Below are 21,537 nucleotides of genomic sequence, written 5' to 3' on the forward strand. Positions count from 1 at the left end.
GATTTTGGTTTGGAATTACAGTTCTTTCTCATTCCCTGTACTTGCTGAATGGCAAAATGGTACATTTATAATGAAGACCTCTTACCATGTGTGTTTTCTAAGGTCAGGAGATGACACAGTATATGGACAATTTCTTACACAGTGCTCCCAAGGCAGTAATGGGAATTGCAACTTTAAAGAGCCTGCTTCCCAGAAATAAGAGGTCTATTCAGTGTGTACTATTAAATGAACCTGTATTTTTGCCTCATGCAGCATAACTTTGATAAAAATGCTTAGGGTTTTCTATCTTCAAAACGTAAAAATATCAGCTAATTTAATTTCCTAAAAGTTTGTGAGGTGCCTACTGCATGGACTGGTAAATTCAAGTTTTGTGGTTAAGCTAAGGGAGAAGATAACTCAGTGTTGAAGCCAGAACTAAAATTCAGGAAACTCTGCATATTTTCCCTGGTGTTCCAGGATGGCACATACCTTAGTGCAAATGTGACCTAAATAAGTGGCCTAAATTAAACCTGAGGCTCCCATTTGATTGCCATCTACAAAGAGCACAAAAGACGTAAGCAGAGCTACTAATAAACACCATTCTTAGTTGGTGGTCTAAGCAGAGCTGCTAAAGTGGAAATACAATTTTAGTCTCAAGTTAGGACTGACACACAGTAGAAAAACAATGGAAGGGAAAATTGACGTTGCTACATTAGCAGAGGACTTTGGTCTCTAGGGCTGTCAAATGCTGAATCACAGAAGATTGAGATAGAAGAAACCTATTTAATCATCCTAGGTGGGAATGTAGTTGGTACTTTGCCAAGAAAGAATACTAATCAATACCATAAACCTACTTTTCTTGAAGCTAATCTTTCACTGGCATTAAATTCACATGCAAATAAAGAACGGTAGGGAATCAGTTTAGATTTATATCTCATGTTAATATAGTTTAATGAATATTTGAAAATATGGAATACGAAAGTCTCCATCTACTATTACTGATGGTAAGATACTGGGTACCTTTTCCACGTGACATACAAAGTGTAAGTGCATAGTAGATGAAACATGTACAGTGAGCCCACTTGGAGTTCTCTAAGGAAAAAATCTTTTGTTCCTAGTAGAAAGTGATGTTTTCCTGCTGAGCTGCTTAATCATGAAATGGTTTGGATTGGAAGAGACCTTTAAAGGTCAACTCATTCCAACCCCCTCCTGTGGGCAGGGATGTCTTCCACTAGATTTGGTTCCTCCATCCAATCTGACCTTGAACACTTAATTAATTAATATCATGCAACAGCACTTCAGGACGTAGCATTCATAGTTGAGCTGAAACAAAGTATTTCAAAACTGTTTTGCTCATCATCCCTCAGGACCACAAAAGCCATTACCTTGTTTAGCAGAATGGTAACCTGGGCAGGTAATTCGAAAGCACCAACTGGAGTTCCAAAGTATCAGAGCCCCATGTATTATCCCAGACCGGGGTTGCTGATGGATCTTGCTTGAGTATGAATTGCTCATCTGGTCACAGACATGCATTACGATGTCACTGTAGGAATTTGTGCTGATCGGTTGAATTTAATGCATTGAAATAAGTGGCATTGCTCCAGGATTAGTTTGGTCCAATGTGTATTTTGAAATGCCATAAAGTTTCTACTAAGGATCCCACCCATCTTCATACTTAATGCTATGCTGACATATTTTTTATTTTTACTTCTCAAATGGACATGTTTAATAACAGCTTGGGTCTTCAACCCTGACTTAGGGTGGGGGGCAGGGGAGTGCAGAAAGGTTGAATTTTAGCAGTCAAATATTTTAATGTTAATGTTAATGTTTAATGTTAATGTTTAATGTTTAATATTTTAATCTTTCAAACTGAATTTCAAAGTAATATTTATCCGATCCTCAATGACAACATCAATAGCAGAAGCATCTGGCCAGCCAGATGCTCAAATAAATAAATTAAAAATCAAGCTTAACTCAACGTTTTATTAAAAGACTAAGTGGTAGTATCACTGCATAGATATTAGAGATTGTCAGCTCTCCTTCTATTCCCATGGGAAACAGCGTGATAGATGAGAGCTGCATCACATCAACATCACATACACACTTGAGTAGTGCACAGAAAATATGTATAAAAACAGCCTAAATCTGGCTCGTGATGAACTGCTGCTGCTGTTGCAGAGAGATGCATTTATTCTACAAAGCCAATGCTTCGCTTCGATCTCTATTCAATGACTTTAACCAGAAGGATCATTCAGCAAAGACATCTCTTGGAAATATTACACAGAGCCTACAGAAGGATTCAATTTTCTCTTGCTTGCATTGCAGCATTGCAGGGGTACGCGGGTACAGGGAAGAGCAAGGAAGTGGAAGAGGCTTCTCTGAATGCAGCTGCAGAACAAAGGAAAGCTGTTCTGGAGGTTTGACTTTTTGGCAAAAAGTACTACAAAGGAACCTGCTAAAATATTACATCACTGGAAAATTCTCCAGAGACTAAGGATTTTCTTTAAAGTTAAACATGAAATAAAGCTCTGTGTACACAGGCAGGGAAACCAGTGCTCCCTTCTTCATAATAGAAAAGTGCACCATGGCAAATATTGCAGACCAGAAAATATCTGCCGAGCCAAAAGCAGGTTTGAATTACACTTTTCCACCTTTTTTGGGGTGCAGAGGGCAGCATTTTCTAGAATTATTTTTCTTATTTATGGTTTTCTTCTGAATTAAGGTATTTCCCTTTCTCTCTCTTTTTTTTTTTTTTTTTTAAATCAAAGTAGCCTGGCAGCCTCACACCACATAGTTACAATTACATTTTGCTGTACACGGCATTACAGGATCCATAGGGAACTCCATAGCAGTGCCAGGATCCACAAGGAAAACATTAAAGGAGCACCTTGTGGAAAATGAGAAGAAACCATTGATGAGATTTACAACTGCCTACCAAACTCTTGGATACCAATTCCGTTTGGAAACAGCAGAGAATTGAGCATCCCAACCTCTGAGACAAAGTCCCAACCCATACTTTCCATGCTGTAAGAGCATCAGCCTGCTCAATACTACATGTTGCCATGAATTGGTCGTTGTTCTATTTTAGTATGATCCAATTTTCTAAGACCATAAACTAGCACGCACTTTCAGGAGCATTGGAACTGCCGAATCCTCAGTGGTGGTTTGTGCATTGAGTCTCTAATGTCTAATAATGCATTTGCCTCTTCTGGAGCTCTTGTGCTCCAAGATATCCCCTCTACCTTCAGTTTCTAGGAATAGGTGAGGTCCCAATTAGTGCCCACCTTTCCCTCTCTGTGGACACTAATTAGGTCTCCTCTCCTTGACAGAGCTGTCTAATTTCATTAGACCTGTAGGAGTTTAATATTCTTGAGAGTCTTCTCTGACAGATTTGGTTTAAACAGTGACTGACAGACAGCATGTTTGCATAAGCTTTGTATCATTTGGAGACAAGGCTAAAAATACATTCCTGAAAGCACATCTCCAGTCCTCCTCAAGCTGTGCATTGGGGAATCCAGGCTTTGCAGCAGCATCCCCAACACCTCTATCCATCCCACGAGGTGAAGGACCAGGCAGTCTTGACTATCTGACTCCGCTTTTCCATCTCCCAGTATTTGCTCCATACTGGGATGCAGTAAAGGTCTCATTCCTTCGCCATGGGACTTTACAAGATCTTTCCATTGACACTAAAACACCTTTGACAATATTCCCATTACGAAGCAAACTGCAAAGCACTGCGGCAGTTTTCCTGCTCCTAGAGACATCCGTGAGGAGGGTGGCATAAAATGCTTCCAAACTATAATAATTCCTGAGAGTGAAAAGGAAGTAGCACGTACTGAAGTTACTGATGAGGAACACAAGCACCCATACAGGAATGAGACAAAACCATTTTACAGTCTCTGTAAAAGCTGTAGGAAAGAGATCACCAACAAGAAAAGTTAGGATTGGCTGAACTGCTGCATATTCTGCTGATGGCTGCTGACAGCTTCACCAGGGAACCGCAGGGAAGCAAACCAGTGCCGACTGCTGCCAGCATGTCGTTCCCACAAAAGGTCTCTGTCTGCTAATTTTAACTCCTCTGAATTACTGCTCACATTAGCGCAAAGCTGCCTTCTTCTTGGAAGTCTCCAGGTCGCTGCTGCCCGCACCTCTCTGAGTACTGCAGAACCCCAGGTCTGGTGGCTAAAAAGCCCACGAGGAGCAGGCACCAGCCTTAAATCAGTGCTAGCATGGGAAAGACCAGAGAGAGCAGCACAGCAAAGCATGCTGCAGAGACTCCCAAACCACTTCTCTGCCACTGAAGAAGAGGATGGAGAAAATGATACATTGCATAGAATTAACGTCAGGTTGTAGTGCCCACTGGCTTCCTCAGCAGCGAATGGCCACGGGTTATATCCTAGCTTACAAGGGGGTTTCTCACTTGTCTCCATCAGCTCAGCTCCTTCTTCCAGGCAGCTAATGCTGGTATAATCAACATGCAAAAGCCATTTAGCAAGGAGGAACAATGCTGATCTAATCCCCAGGTCGAGGGCTTGGACAGAGCCCAGAAAGCAGAGCGAGGCAGCACAGCTCTACGTGAGGCAGCTCAGGGGATGGGATCGAGCACAGCCCTCAAATGTGGCTCCTGCATCCCAGGGCTGGGATCGTACCTGGGGCCGCCCCTTGGTGGAGACAGGGCAGTGCCTGCCATAGAGCAGTGAAAGGCTTTGTCTACACCTGATTTGGGTTCAGGAAATTCAAAGGAAATGTACTTCTTCAAATCTTCTCTCACTTGTCCTTTCCGAATGGGGGTTGTTTTGCTGTTTACCCCAGACTTGGAGAAACTCAAGCAGAATAGTTCCCAGCCCTGAAAGCCCTGTTAGAAATGCAGTCACTACAGTCAGTGTCACCATGAAAAGGCAGCTGCGGTTTTCCCAGTACCTTGGCAAAGCTCATCCCCCTGTGCCATCAACCCCTTATGACGCCTTAAGGAGGCTCAGCAGACGCTGCTGCGTGGGGTCACCATCCTTACAGGAGATCTCTGTTTCTACATCAGCTCCCCTGTGGACATGCCTTTGGCAGGAAGTGCTGCCACAGGTATCTCTACCCCTGCTCAAGGCTGCATTGATGGTTTTTAGGAGCCCTCCAGACCCTTCTTTCTCAGTGAGGAATGACCATTTTCTGAGGAAGAGTGAAGCCAGGTGTGCTGATGTTGTGGAGCTATGGCTTGGCAGCAGTAGCCTGTGGGCTTCCTATTTCTTGCCCAGTGGACATGGGAAGACTGGGGCTGTGTGGAAGGACTCCACTCACTGCCACCCTTCCGGTGGCTTTGAACTCCCAGCTTGAACACGCTGCCTGCGGTGAGGAGAAGCAGGGGCAGGGCAGGGCTCTGAGCAGAAAGGGCCAGACCAGTAACACCAAAAGGCAATGGACCTGAACGGGTAGAGACACTTGCTCTGCTGCTGGGGAGAGCACAAAGTAAACCAATGACCTTTAATTTCATCAGATTTTTTCCCCTTTGAGCCTTATCCACTGCCTCTGCTGAAGAAGGCATGACTGAGCTCCCACTGGGCTAGAAAAGCAGCAGAGCACCAAGGAAAGGAACTTCTCTTCCAGACCTATGCACTTTCTTTGTATATTAAACTTGGCTGGCAGGGCTACCTCTGCAATCTGAAATCTTCAAATCAGGAACCCACTGGAGAACCTTTATGTTGGAGACATTAGATGAACCAGAAAGAACCCAACATGCATTTGAAATTCTCAGCATGAGTTTGCATGGTTGGCAGTAAGAGAAAACTGGACACACACACACACCCCTAACTGTAAAAAAGAACAATTGCCTTGGAAATAATTCAGGCACAATAAATGAAGGATTCCTTGACATTAACTGTTTTCAATTGCAGATTTAGAGCCTAAAATTAAGCAGATGTCACGTGCTGATTAGAACGTTTAAAACACAATTGCAAATTGAAAACGTAGTTTTTCTGCTTGTAGCAATCAGTACTTTCAATTATTTATTGAAATACAATTTATATCAAACAAAATGGAGCAAGCTACTATTTAAAAAATACAGAAATATTGGAGAAGTTAGTGTGAAAATCCAGTAATAGCTTTCCAGATCTTCCAAAAATAGTGCAAATATTTTTGGATAAAATCTTGACAACTTACAAAGGGATTTGCAAAGTATTTTCCATGTCCTTTAAGGAATTAATTTCAAATAAAGGATTCAGTCTTGAAATAGCAATGACCTTTTTTTTAAAAAAAAAGTCTCTGAACTTGTGTTTTGACACAAGACAATCAAATCTCTATGGGTTTGTCTCAATATTAACATTATATTACTCTCATTTGCCTCTATTTCACAAAATATTTCCATCAGAAAGATAAGGGATGCTTCTGCTAGATGAAACAGAACATACTGGATGATCTCTGGTACGAGTGATAAGCAGAGCTCAGCTTGCCCTGCCTTTTATCAGTCTTTAGAAGAAAAAAAGCTGTGTGAGCTGTGCAGTTCACAGTACATTACCTACGAAGCTCTGTATTGCGCTATGTGTGTTGTTCACCACAAAACCAGCCTGAAAACACTTGCACAGTTATCCAGCTGGAAGACAGAGCAGGTCTCAGCAGCAAACAGAGCTAGAACTAGCCTGAGAGTGCTCCTGGCTTCTGCGAAGGGCAGAAGAATAGAGGACATTTGCTTTAGATCCAGAGCTTTGCAAGATTAATCCTTACACTATCCAGAAAACAGCAGCAGGCAATGAAATCAGGAAGTTATTTGGAACCTGATATGGAAAGCCCCCATTTACTTTAGGTTTGGGCTGGTTTTCAAAAAAAAATCCGGGGATTACAAATAAACAAACATAGGAAATGAAAATTTTGTATCTATTTGGAAAAAAACACAGTTTTATATAAAACACTGTCAGAAGAGATATTGAGAAGCTATCACTTTCATCCCTCTGCTGCAAAACAGGAGCACCAACAATACATGGGTCATTCCTCATAAACCTTCCAACAGGGTCTCCAAAGCTGCAGATGCCACAGCAGCCTGCTGCGTGCTTCATTTATTTTATGTGTTTTTAACCTCTTTCTTTTTGCCCTATTTGCCACGTACATCTGGACCATTGTTTCCTCTATCTCAGTTTTACATACTGGATTGTCATCATATGTCTTTATTTTCCCTCTTGTTAAACTAAGCTACCCCAACACCTTCGATCTTTTCTCGTAACTCCTACTCCACAGTCTTTGACTGCTGTTGTTGCTCTCTGCATTTCTAGAAGCTTTTGGTCACAGGGGAGCAGGCCATCCTGGAGCTGTAATGACTTACTGCAGAATTTGACATCATTTATAGACACCATCCAGCTATCTATAAAATCTATAAAATGTCACAGCCCAGTTCTCAGCAGGTCATTAACACAGCTGGCAGGAGACCAGAAATTCTCTTTTGGAGAACTGATTTCCAACAAAAGGTGAATGTGCAACTTGAATGTGTAACCTGGTCCTTATGTGGTCTGTAAGTAGACAGATACAAAGCAGGGATGTAGTCAGAAGCCCTTTGAAAGGCCACAAGATGAGACCCCCAGCCATTTCCACATAGGCTCCCTTGTCACTAACAGACAGTGATAAGTAGCAGCATCGTGTACCAATGCCACGTACAATAGAGGCTGGATGTGAACTGGCTATCAAGTGGTGAAAGGAAAGGCTCTTAAATCTACTGGCATTCACGTCAGTTATATACTCCTAATGAACTTCTTTCTCCAAAACACTTTTTTTTTTTTAAATCAAATTATGTCTGAAGCAAATATTAAACCTCCATTAGCCTCATTAGCTTCAGTTCACTTGTTAATGTGGTATTTTGATGCAAGTGGATGGAGGAATAATTATCTCACACGTGGCACCAGATATTTAGTTACTAAAATTATTATGAAGTCCCTGGTGTTATTTTTAAAATACACGGATATTTTTGTAGATCTACAACAGCCTCCAGCAAAAACCATCCTCAGAAGCTTCTTTAGTGCTGGGATTGTGTCACAGAAATTAGAGCTCCAGGGTTTAATACCTATCAATCAACAAAACGAGTTTCACACTACTCATGGCCAGAGGAGCTAATATACACAGTACCACAGGTCATGAGAGAAGAGCTTAAAATAAATCCAAGAGAGGTGAGTATTGCTACATTTTGCCAACCCCTGTGCTGTTCTTTTAATTTTAAAAAGTCCCAATCATTGAACTAATTTTTAGAGGCACTTGTGTTGTTTTACTGATCCTAGCACCTTTAATCCAGCTCAGGCAGCTCTGACAAGCTGTTCAAACACACCGGGCTGTCCCTTGGAAACACTTTGCTACTGTTATGAGTCCTGGATGTCCCCCAGAACTAGGAAATACTTGAGCAGGTTTTTAAACAGAGGACAAATAAAAGTAGATATCTTTAAAAATACAGGCCTCCGAGGCATCTCGGGTTTCCCCCTCTGCAGAGAGCACACAGGACTGCTTATCTTGGCTCCAAAACAGACTGATGTGTTCATCCGGAAGATTCACTATAGCTGACAGAGAACATTTCCTTCATCATATTGCTTCGCCATGTGGGGAGATAACTCAAGCTAATAATATTCTGTCTCCTTGTTATCTTCTTATAGCCTATGCATAACTTAATTCTTAATTCCAAAGGGCTCACAGCAGAGATTGGCCTGGTGCTAGTTTCATATACACACATATAAATCAAAACTCTCTCTACTGGAATAAATGGCTCTACGCTAGTGTTAAAAAATAAAATCCTCAGTGAGGTCAGAAAATTCCCCCTTATTAGGGGGCAACTAGCTCGGCTCCACTGATCATAAACACAATGCTATCCCAGATTCAGTCACGCCCTCCAAATTTCTAAACACTGCATCCCATTTAAATTTGCATGTAAATGGGAGCTATCCTGATTCACAAGAAATAAAGCCTTGCCTATCCAGAAAGCATTAGTGCAGATGTGAAACAAGCAGAAAATGGCAGAGCAGTAGGGACCTGGCATCCATGGCAATTATCTTTACTTCTAATGAAGAGCGGCTTAGTTTCTTGCTAATTAGACAGGAGCACTTTAGAGAAAAGGACCTCTCGGTATGCCTATAAGAGTCAGCGTACAGCACCAAACCAGGACTGCATTCGTTTGCAACGCCATACAACTGCTTGCCTCCTCCTCCTAGTTCCCCAGACTGTAGGATCAGGACCTGAAGTTCCTAGATCTGAAGTCTCACCCCCACACAGCAGTCCTCAGCTGTGTAAGAAACCCCACTGACTTCGGGCACCCGCCTGGCTGTCACTGCTAGCTGTATGAAAGCACTCACTATTCTGCTCTAACTCAAGCAGACATTGCTGCTTTCAGAAAACCCACATTATTATTCTGTTTCTGAAGAAGGAATTACAGAAAGCTGAATCAGAAACTTTGAAAACTGCTAGTCAGGCCCTGGTTTCACTTACCCTAAGCTATCATCATATTTCATCACCAACCTTATACCTGCTCCCAGCAATGTGCCACCTCTGCCCCTCCATTAAGATACAAAACCAGGGTTAAGTGACAGATAGTATCAATGTAGATAGCGATCTGTCTCACTCAGAAACCACTGCAGTAGGAATAAAGAAAGAATTATTATACTGGTGTCAATAAGATAAATTACAGCTTTTTTTTTTCCCCACCAAGAAATTCTAGTTTTCCAACCAACAGAGAATCTCTCTCCCTTTCAGCACTCTGAGCATCAGACTAGTTTCTCCTGACATCGTGCCCAGAGTCTCGGCTAATGAAACTGTTTATTTTGTAGATGGCTGATGCAGTTATTCATTACAGCAGTCATCTTGGAATAGATAGAAACTGGAGCCAGTGATATGAATTCAAATTCAGTGCTGTTCCTCACATTTATTTGTTTCCAAAAAGTAAATAAGTTTGAAAGCTCTGCTGGTTGACCTAGTTAAAACAAACTAGATGTTTAGGGAAAGATGAGTTTTCAGTGTTTTCTCACACTGCATAGCTTACACAGTCCCACGTGCCAAACCCTCAAAGTCTGTGATCACTTTTTCCTCCCACCACAGTGAGTTCACAACCGCAGCACCAGAAAAAACAGGACTGGGAAGAACCTAAAAAAGTCACCTGCTGGTTTATCTCTTCTCCCTAACATTTATACCCATGCTAGAGATTTTCATATAGAGCTATGGAGGTTTTTAAGAAGAGATGAGATGATTTATTCTAGTGTTTACCATTCCTATTTATAAATCTTTTCCTCTTGTCCAGCTTAAACTGTTCTGTTAACTTTCTCCTGTTCTCTAGGCTGAGCAGCCTCTGCCCTTTTAATCCTCCGTGACAGGCTGCTTTTGCTAGACCTCCGATCACTTTCTGCTCCCCATCTCTCAGTGTCTGATATCCCAAACAGGAGGCAGTACTCTGGTTAACAGCTCCAAAATACCAATCTGCAAGTATCCTGGGGAAACCAGTGAAAGGCCTTCATGAACAAGTAGTCAGCCCCTTACTGATTGTCATGATGGGAGGCTGTACTGCAGAGGAACAAATAATATCTGGCGTAACTAGAGACATGTCCGTCAAAGGTGTCAAACATCACGGCAGAACAAGGCTCTGCAGTGGGGGGGTCATGAGGGAGAATGCTTTTTTCCATGTTTCTGGGTTTTGTATTAGCTCCTGTAGCATGCACCTCTGTTCCCCAACTTCAGCATCACTAGAGAAAAATCATTGCTGGACTGATTCACAGCGAGGCAACCAAAAGCAGCATCAAAGACTGAGCTAATCTTTTCAGTTGTGTGAGAGTGGGGAACACAATGGGTGGATCTTGATATTACTGCCATGCAAGAAGAGGAATTAATAAAAAAGTTTGACATACTAGAAGGTCATTTTAACTGTGCAATTGCTTGCAACCCCTGTCTCTGAGGGAAAAGAGGCAATGTCATATCTTTGTACTTGCAACCATGCAAAGGATGATAAAATGTAAAGGAGCAGTTTCATTACTGGAGCAGCTGGAGGGGAATTGCCAAGCCGTGGGACACAGACTCCCAGGGAGTGACCTACTGCTCTTCCAGCTCCACAGCATGTCCATAATCTCCCTCACAAAACAGTTGAAAATAGAGTTGGCTAGAGGAAAAGAGAGGGGGGGAAAAAAAAAAAAAAAAAAAGGAGTGAAAGGAAAAGCAAACCAATTCAACTTATTAGTAAAAGCTTGATGAGCAAAAGTCTACTGCAGCAAAAAATGCATCACCTGAGGCCATGTGAAGTCCTATCAATATGAAGTGAACACTGGCAGATCTGGTACATGTGGTTTCTTTTGCCCTTAATTCTCTGCAATCTCCCAAAACAGCCCTCACTTTCTTTCTGTACCAAAAGCAGGAACTTTGATTTCTGTACATCACACATTTAAGGAACTGAGTGCACTTCTGAGACACTTACCTCCTTCTATCCAGATACAACCAGCCCTCCATTTTCAGATGTTAGCTTTTCACTCTTTACAATAATATAAGCATTATTGAATGGGTTATATCCCACATTTTAAAAAATAAGGAATTCCTGGGGGTGGCACAGGGTGCATCACTGAAACCCTGAGCAGCCCTTCTCAGCCCCTCACTCACCCTGGGGTACCCACACCTCAATACCCAGTGTGGTGGTTATTGGGTAAGGATAGTGGACAGGCCTGAAAACAGGAACAGGAAGCTGGATGACGGTGTGCATAGCTTTGTACTCTCCAAGGCATTAAACATTGGCCTAGAAATACCTACCTGGGCACTGAGCCTGACAAACCGTCTCCTGAAGCTTGCTAAGATAAATACACACTGGCAATAGACTCATCTTCCAGCATCCCTGGGAAAGGAATGGGGACCTGCATGTTGAAGGAGGGGCATGGGGACTAATGCCTGGAAAGACGCTTTCTAACAGAGCTGGCTTGCATGCAGAGCCATTTAAAGTGCCTCACTTTGCAAACTGCCCCTTTTGTCCACCCACTTTCCTTCCTGAGCCTGGAGAAAGCTCAGGGAAGTGCCAGCACCTCCAACTACTCCCCTCCTTTTCCACACCTCTAGGAGAGCTGCACAGAAACATCAGAAATGAGAGCGGCTCCTTGTTGCTGTTACAAGCTGGGTTTGCAAGCCTGAAGTCCAGGTTTGCGAGCACTGCCTCTGCTCTTGGGGACTTCTGTATTGCTGCTTGTACAATAAAAACCATCAGAACATATGCAGGAGGAGGAAGGGAACACTTTTGTTTCTCTGTCCCAAGAACTGAAGGTACTAAAGGTTAATACTTGGAAATCAGCAACTGCCAAGAACAAGTTCCCCACCCATCCATCCACATTGAGCTTTGAAGTGTTTTCTTTCTAGCTTTACCTTGGCACACTGGCCAAATAAGTCACAAGTTTCCGAAGGTCTTCCTGCCTTATTCTGTCATGATTGCTGCGGGCTGGGAAGGTCAAGACAGGACCACCTCGTTTATCACGGCCACCTGCGGAAAATAGAGGATTGTTAGAAAATCAGGCAGGAAGCACATGTCAAAAAAACTATGTGCACTGAATTGATAAACATAAATTAAGGCACATTCAAGAGCCTGCGCACTCTTTGTAGCTTTCAGGCTTGCTTAATTGAGGAAGACATGTTTGCATTTGTTAGAGCGCCAAAGGAAAAAAAAAAAACAAAACACCAACCACAAGGAAATTTGCTACTAGCTTTTCTTCTGGCTTTCACCTAATCCCATCAAATCCAGTGCGACTGGTCAACAGCAAGAAAGTGAAAATATTTCTGTTACCCAATGAGCTGCATCCCTCATTGCCAGGCAGTTTATAAAGTCCCGCCATCTGGATGCAGCGTACCCCCACCACGTTTATGCAGTCAGACATACTAATCTGGCAATTCATTAGAAACTGAAGTTCTGATTAAAAGTTTGTGCCTGTGTTTTCTATTTAGAGAGTGTTGTCAGCAATTGGAGTTGCCTTTTTTTTTTCCCCCTGTAGTTTTCCTGTCTTAAAACCCACTCCTTTTAAACTGCTGGTGTCTGGCACCTAATGCTTTACAGCAACTCTCAAAAAAGCCACAAAGGAGTGGTTCTACCCTGAATTATACAATCACAAATATAGGGGTGAATACAACCTATTCTACTGCACCTCATTTGTTTCTCTGCTGTGAATAAAGTTTAATAAGCTTGTAACAGAAATCTAGTTCCTTGTGCAATGTTTAGTTCTTCCTTCATGTATTATCACAGGGGTTTTTCAGGAACTGTGTGTTGTCAGATATATGTTGGCATTGTTATCTAGGAAAAAATTCATATCAAAACTACAGTTCAAAAAGCTAGCACAGAACTGCACCTTGCCTATAAGCTGTAAAAAAAGCAGATCAATTTTCACTTTTTAATGGAAAGTATAATCCCTTTAAGAGAAATATCACTTCTGACAAAGGGAAATCACGTGCTTCCGCTGAATTAAATTATCTGGCCAAAAAGAAGGAAAGCTATGCAAGGACACGTGCACCTCCAGCACTCACACACACTGTGTTCTCTGTTACAGGACGCAGGACACCTGCACTCCGTGTGGCCGTGACTTCTGCAGGGGTCCCAACCACCACAGTTTGGTAGGAAGAGCCCTGGGAGGCTCTGCTGTAAGAGTAGGACTGGCATGAGAGCTTGGAAAAACAGGATCCTAGCTCACCACAGGACAAAGAATTGCTCTGAAGAGAATTTAGATCAGGACTCAAGGAGGTGTCTCATATAGCAGGAGTTCTTGCAGGTGCATATCAATCCGGTGACATATATGAACATAACCCTGAGGCACAGCTTTTCCACCTGACCCTGACTACAAGACAGAGGTTTCTTGTAGATGCAGCTCTCAGCTGACAACACAGGCCCTGTTCATTTTACTCTGAAAGTGCCCATTCAGTTGATGCCACGATAGGTACAAGCTCACTTTCTAGCACAAAGTGTCTCTCCACATGATCCAAGTCATGCAGAAGCAGCTAAAAATAGCAACGTTGTTTTATATGTATATATATTCTATTTCTTTTACAAAATTCCAAGATCTAAGAGTTTTCTACAGCCCTGCGGGCTGTACAGCTCAAAGCCTGTCACATTATAGATAAACTTCATCTACACAGATATAGATGCCAGTGTAACCCAGTGTTACATTCTGTCTGCTTTGAAGTTCCTGTAGCTTTCAGTGGATGCTTTACACCTGAAGGGCAACACCTTCCAATTTTTCAGGTCATATTCAAAGGTACAAACAGAGAGGCAAAGATGAGGTGACCTCTTCATTTTGAGCCCTCACGCAGCCAGGGGAACACGCAGAGTACAAAAACTGCCCTGCCTCAACTCCACCTAAAGCTGTGTGCCTGATGTTTGCCCTTGGCTGACGCTGGGCAGTGTGCTGCCCAGCACTGCAGGAAATCCTCTGGGTGATTTCTCAAAGGCACCTTGCTGCTTCCAGTTAAACTGCTTACATGGGTCTCTCTGCAGCAGCCTTCAAACGGCAGAGCCTCTGCTGCAATGAGCACACCACAAACGCCAGGAGGATCCAAGGGAATTTGGTCTCACCTTGGCTGATCCATCCCTCTGCCACATGGCACGAGAATGGGAGTGTAATGTAAAAAGGATTCAATTTACAAGGAAACAAGCTCATTTTTATTTTCAGGCCTACATTTAAGCATAAAAAAAATCTCATTTCAAGCACGTTCTCCCATTGTTGGGATTATTTCACACACGGTAACAAAGCCAAAACCATTATATCATGCATGATGTGTCCAACAGGAAAGCAAGCCAGCCTATAGAATGGCAAACAAATATTGAAACTAAAGCTGGTGGGAAAGATTTTTTTTTTTTTTTTGACACAGGAAGCTTTTCAAGGTTTTGAAACATTTCCCATCATATCAAGATGTAACCAAGGCTTTCAAAAGTTTCCAGATATTCACTAAAGCAGAGACATGAACTTGAATTACATCCCAGAAGAACACACTACCTACTACTTAGTCAGGCTCCCCCTCCTCCTCCAGTCCCAACTATTTTAATATTTCTACAAAGTGAAAAAAAGTGCTAAGAGATGAGATCAAGAGACATCCAAGCACACAGTTATAATGCTCTCCCAGGATATGAAACGCCCAGAAAGGGCCATGATCTTCCCACAGCCCAGCAGCCCTGACCACTCCAATGCTGCCTGTTCACCTCAGCTTGGTCATGACCAGAAATTGTGTTTGGGTTCAGGGACCCCTTTCCGAGCTACATTTCCACCAAAGTGAGCTCTGAAAAAAACAAACAAACAAAAAAAACCCACAATAACAACAACTAAATTTTGGGAGACTGAGAAAGTTCAAGGGGAAAATTCTTGACCGTTTTGCTGATGGTAATGGAAGGACTGTCAGCTGCAGAAAGGGAAACAGACATCAGAACATTTCTGTCCTGTCTTTGCTCCAGGACAGAACTTCTCCTACATCAGTTCATCTGAACTGTCCTCAGGAGAGCAGGATAAATAAGGCTTGCACACAGTCAGAAGTTACCAGGACAGACCAGAGAAAATGGGTTAATTCTCTTTGGAGGAAGAAGGTTATGAGATGACCTAGATGGAGTTTTCTGGAGGATGGAAGGATAAATAAGTGCCTGGAATGATTCCTTCTACTCCTGTAGCACAGCAAAACAAGAAATATGAGTTTTAGAAACAAATGTGATAAAAATCACTGCTCTATGCTTTGAGTAATAGGGTGAAAATATTATTACATGTTTTTATTATTACAAGTTTTATTCTTATTATTACTATTACAAGTATTATTATTATTTTATTATTACAAGTTTACAAGTTTTAATACATATTAAAATCCTTCATTTGTTTCCAATAGTTTATGAGCAATCCCTAATTTTTATGAATGCCTGCATTATTTACAATTTTAGGAAGAGCCTGCATGACGAAATGTCAGGTTTCTTCCAGAACCAACCACAGTGTGTTTAATTCACCATAGGTCCTGCAGAGCCCAGTAACTGTGGTTACTCTCTTAAATACCAATAAAATGTACCTTTTCTATTGTGCTTCATAACTGCAAATGTCAGCTTTACCAGACAGACTAAACAGAATGGTCACACCATCTAAATTTGACACCTGCCATGCTTATGTTAGGACCCTCATCTCCTCTAACAGAACATCCAAACAAGGAGTAAGAACTACTAAAAGAAGAAATTCTTTTTGCATTTGCTCTGCAGGAAGTCTAATGTTTCATGTATATCTCTCCTCTTCTCTACCATTATATATATATATTTTTTTAAACTGAGGGAAATAGTGAAGTATGGTGAGGGGAGGAAATCTGCCCCAGATCTCACAGCACGTCACTTGAAGAACAAGGAGTAGAAATGAGGTTTTCTGATCCCTAGTTCACTGTATTAGGGCTTTATAGTACTTAGACTAAAAGTCAGCAACTAGAAACCTTACAGAAGCTCTATCCTTGCTTGCAAGGAACCCACCCACAGAGGCTAATCTTGCCTCAAGTCAGCCCTGATTTGCACACTGATTTTACATGCACAGCTTCATCAGAGAACTACCCAGCATATTGTTTTAAAAGAAAACAAAAAAAATGGAGGGGAGCAAAGAAGCTCAATCGCTCTAATCAATATGTCCCATCTTCTGCCTCCCACTGGGCTCACAGACATGGGATGCAATAATCAAACATATCATTATGTTTGCTAATTACAGTTATTAAATGCTAAAACAAACAGCTGATAATTTCTAATTGGTTTTCAAGGTGGGCTTTCATGGGGTTTGTTCTGATTTAGAGAGGCAAACAGATGGTCTAGTTATTAGTGCTCTGGAATAAAGGAGTCAGAAAAACACATGTTCCTCAGGGCACAAAGTACACTGAAAACAAATATTTAGCCATATATGTCGTCTCCCTCCTACAAAATCCTTTGTTGACTGTCTTGCCTGTCAGTGGCATGCTTGCCCATTCTTCCCATCTCCCTTTCTTCTACCTGTATAGAAACCACCGCTATGTTCAGCACCTGGTCCCAAAAGGTAGGATCACATCATTTTTCCTCCACAAATAATACAATAATACAGGAGATACTGCAGCAATAGCATGAGGCATGATGATGGGCACCACTTCTACATAGTAAAAGAAAACAAAAAAAAAAAATTAAAGAAACCTCAAAAAACCTGCAAACAGGGGCAATGGAAGCAGGCAACAGACAACTTGGGCAAGTCTCAGTGACCTACGGATGGGCACTTTTCTGGTCAGGCTTTCGACTGAGACAAAAGGGACTCCAGCCACAAGATGCTTTCTCTAGCAGCTGTCTGAGCTAAGATTTTAATCACCTCAGTGGTCTGGGGTGGCTCCAAATGCCTACAGGTAAGGGAAGATGCTGGCCAGCCCAGAGTTATTAATGTGTACCGTGGGTATGGGTTCCCTATTTCAAGTCCTGAGAAACAACTATCCCTGATAATACCCAGAAGGGTGAAATTCCAACTCTGTGGAATCCTGTTTAGGAAAGGAACTAAGGCATTTCCTTTAATGCAGACTTTTTGTATACAACAGATAATGACTAAGGAGAGCTCTGTTTTCAAGCCACGTCACTCCAGTCCTATCTACTGCTTTACCACGACACTTTCCTGCTTGCATTCATCTATATTTAAGGATATTCCAGCCCTTTTCTTCCTTCTGCATGCTTTTTATAAGCAGGAATTCACAAGGATTAACCACAGAAACAGACAAATGCCCACACACATAAAGGCTCCTGAGTACCTTGTCTAAGGTCCTGCAACATGCATCAGCAGTGGAGACAGAAGTAGTACACAGCACCTCTGGCCTCCATTCCGATGTCTGCTGCAGCTCAAACGGATGTGCTGCTCCATCTGACCCCTGCAGACCATAAGCTGATCAATCTTGATGCTGCAGACTGTGCTGGGACCATAAGTAACTTTCCAGAGAAGCTGAAATACTCCTCAAAAGATATTTCAGTCCAAAATATGGTGAAAAAATGAATGATAATGAAGAGAACTCAGAGACAGAATGAGCTCAGCTGATGTCAGGCGCCTCTACAAAATGAGGAACAATATGCTCTGGATTTCTAAATCTAATTGACAGACTTCCTAGGAAAGAAAAGTATCAAGGAATTGATATCCAGAGTCTTAAAATAATATTTCTTTTCCTTTCTCTGCCATAACTGAGCTCTGTGAGAGTCTGCTTGCTACCAGACCTCCTGTAAACAGACCTCCATACTAAAACTTTTCCAGCTTCAGGAGGCAAAAATTTCTTGCAAGGGTTCTATATAGGATTGTCTGTATGAACACACACAAATTCAGTTGATTCCAAAGCAGGTGATTCCAGTGCAACAGTTAAGGAAATTTAACCTCCCACAACAAATCCCCCCTGCAAATTAACACAGCTGCAATGCCGTCGGCAGAGAACGATCCTCCAGTGTGTTCCTCTTTGCAGCATCCCATAAACAAATGTCAAGTGGCTGAACCAAACCCTTATGGCATTAGGGTTAATGACCCCAAAAACAAGGCTGTGTGTTCCCACCAGGATATCCCTTGGCAGAACAGATCAGACGAGTGGCTGTAGATGGGATGCTCAGCACAGCTGCTGGATGAGCCCATTTCCCACCTGATGGATTTGTTCTATAACCACCCAGAGCATGGGTGCATGGATTTGAAGAGACAACTTGTTGTGGTCTGTAATACACCTTTTCTGATTTATTACAAGTATTTTGGGATAATTCTTTGATTATGAATGCTTTCTTGACAACAAGCCACTGAGAAAATTGTCTCATTTCCCACTGAGAAAATTACTGTCCCAGCAAACTAAAATTAAGAACTGGTGAAACTCGTTACAATAAAGGAAGAGCTTCTTTGTGTGGAAGGCAGAACTTGCAGATTCCAGAGGAACTCGTTTTTTTCCCCTGGAAGATACAGATTTGCTTTGAAGTATCAAGGCAGCACCGAAGCGTCCTCTTCAACACTGCCCCTCACTCACACATATGCAAACCTTGTTTCCTTTCACCCTTCTGTCTCAGATATATGGGAATACCTGCTTCTATCAAAAAATAAATAAAAATAAAAAGATGCAGAAACAAACAAAATAAACCCCAAATTTTCTAAAACAAAATACTCTGCTGTAAACCCTCTTGAACCTGATGGAGAGGGGAAGGGAATAAAACAGCCAACAACCATGCCGGTCACACTGCTGATGGCAGTGCCAATATGCACTCCAGACTCTTGTCTCTGAGCATCATATTAGAAGCTATACAGAGTAAAGGAAAAAAAAAAAAAAGAGAGAGAGAAGCTGCATTCACCCTGACCACACACTGTTTGTCTTCCTAATTTGAGGTGAGCACATCAGAAATAGAAAATTTCTGATGTCACTTCAGCAAAGTGAAACATGTAATGAACGGATTCAACACAAGCGGCTGCTCAGGCTTGCTGTGTCCCAGCAGGGAAATCCTTGACAGCTACAGCCAAGTAGAGGCTCCTGCAAATTTATGGAAGTTCAGGGGAAAGTTCAAGCTATCGGACTTACACAATTGCTATTAGGAAGTTTTTTTCTCCTTTGGCTCTGAGAAGAAATTTGGCCTAGAGCTGGAAAACACCATCAGATAAAAATGTTTCTAAAATTGCACATTCCAGCAAAGTATTTCCATTTCAACAAGCCTATGTTTTTCCTACAAAAAGATGTATTGAAAAACCCACAACCATTTGCTAATACAGAGATGTCCAGTTGTGAATTTCTGAGCTTCTTGTATGTTAAAATAGATTCCTTAGGAAAAACAAACAAAGAAGCAAAACAAACGTAAGCCTACGATGCAAAGTGCTTTCACAGAAATAAGGAAGTTTTCAGAGGTGATGTGTTTTGCCAGTGGGATGCAAGTGCACACCCTACTGCAAAATGACCAGAACATTTGGTTGTTATCATATTAATTATCTCAGATGTTATAGTTGTCTTCCTGGTTCCTTATATTGATTTATAAGCTCCCAGGTTGCATTTCTGTACAAGGACAACTCTTACCTGCCTGTGTAAATGAAGCAGAGACCTTTGCTGAGATACATATGGAGCTCCCTGTGTCTTTAAGGACTAGAAAACCCTGTAAGCTGGAACAGGATGGGATGTATACAGAACGTCTTGCTTCACAGGCTCAGTTCCTTCCTCTTATTGTTATTTTGAAAGTCTCTATCATTAATTTGAAAGCTAAACCCGTGTGACTGGATGCAGAGACCCACTGACCCGTGGGCTCCGAAGGCTTTTCCCGGAGGCGGTCAGGAGCTCTGCGTGCTTGGATGGCACCCACAGTTTCATTTACATCCCACAAGTTCTTCTGAGTCCTTTCAGACAAAAATGTTTACTGGGTTCGTTTTTTTACCTAGTTTTGTAAGGCACTTGAACCTTTTTGTCTGCACAAGGCATCATAGGTAGCATCCCCACTCTCACACCTGCTAATTAAGGAAGCACACAAAGGGGAAGTCTCATTGCTGGAGGGAGATGGTGGTGGATCTTGGCAAGCTGCTGGTGTCCAAGACCCAGGACGGTAAGTGATGGCAGTCACTAGGCACTCTCCACAGAAATTCTTTAATTTAGTCCATGGCTACGGTTAAAACATATGGAAAGAAATACGGCAACTGATTCAGCACCCTAACAATGCTTTAGCTGTGTATCATCACTACCTGTAAGTGAAACTGGATATCCCAGAGAATGTTTTGATTTCTGCTCTGACCTTAGAGTCCTGATGAGGATATCTAAACAAACACTATAGGTAAAGGTTCTTCTGTATCCTCACAAATGATCTAGCAATCTTACAAGGCAAAAGAAACAAAACGAGACCAAACAAAACAGAAAAACGGGGTAAGACCTCATCAAAAGACCTGGAAACTTTGCAGTCTAAACTTCCTCTTTTTCTTATTCAAAGAAGAATGTGCATCAATGCAGCAGTAAATTCTAGATGAAAGGATGATGGACCAAAACCACTATGAAAATTCAATAGTTAAGCAATGTTATATTTTTCTAATAGCATATTTCTTCTTTTTGGAATTTCCATAGATTTCAAGCTACATCAGGGAATGGTATAAACAAGAAGACACTTTTCTCTAACAAAATGTAGAAGAATTGTTGATGTTTCACTTGAAATTTCCATTATAGAGGAAGAGAATAGAAACTTTTAAAATTGGAATCAAAACTTTTTGTGCAAATACAAAATGTTTACATCATTGAAAAATTAAATATTTTTGGTTAGTTCTGTTCCCTATCCAATACAAATTCCAGTGTCCACAAATCTGTGTTGGAGACCTCCTGAAATCTGGACCTGGACTCTTCCAGCACCTGGGGGGCCTTGGGAATCTCATTTCAACCCCTTCTTTGAAGAGTGAAGCACATCCATCGCACAGAAAGCAAAACATGCTCCTGCACACGTGGTCCCACATATCTCTGGTGTATAGTGACCTGGGGTGACTTCAGATCCATAGATTTTGGGAAGGTCAGTCTCTTCCCCCTAACAGTTCTTACCCTGGAGCAATTTTTTTTTTTTTCCCAGATTCCAGTCTCAGAAGCCAAACAACCTGTAAGCCTTCCTCTTGGATTCATCTTGCCAGCCTAAATTTAGTGAGACCTAATTGC

The 21,537-nt window shown here is 41.9% G+C and overlaps 1 protein-coding gene across 1 annotated transcript in view; it reads right to left on the reverse strand.

Annotated features, from left to right (window-relative positions):
• Positions 1-21,537, reverse strand: part of KALRN (kalirin RhoGEF kinase) — a 497,270-nt gene that overhangs the window by 315,153 nt on the left and 160,580 nt on the right. Inside the window, exon 3 of the mRNA XM_050711733.1 lies at positions 12,307-12,421. Coding sequence (XP_050567690.1) covers positions 12,307-12,421 — 115 coding nt within the window. The remainder of the gene's footprint in view (positions 1-12,306; positions 12,422-21,537) is intronic.

Source organism: Cygnus atratus, chromosome 6 (assembly GCF_013377495.2).
Source record: "Cygnus atratus isolate AKBS03 ecotype Queensland, Australia chromosome 6, CAtr_DNAZoo_HiC_assembly, whole genome shotgun sequence".
NCBI classification, from domain to species: domain Eukaryota; kingdom Metazoa; phylum Chordata; class Aves; order Anseriformes; family Anatidae; genus Cygnus; species Cygnus atratus.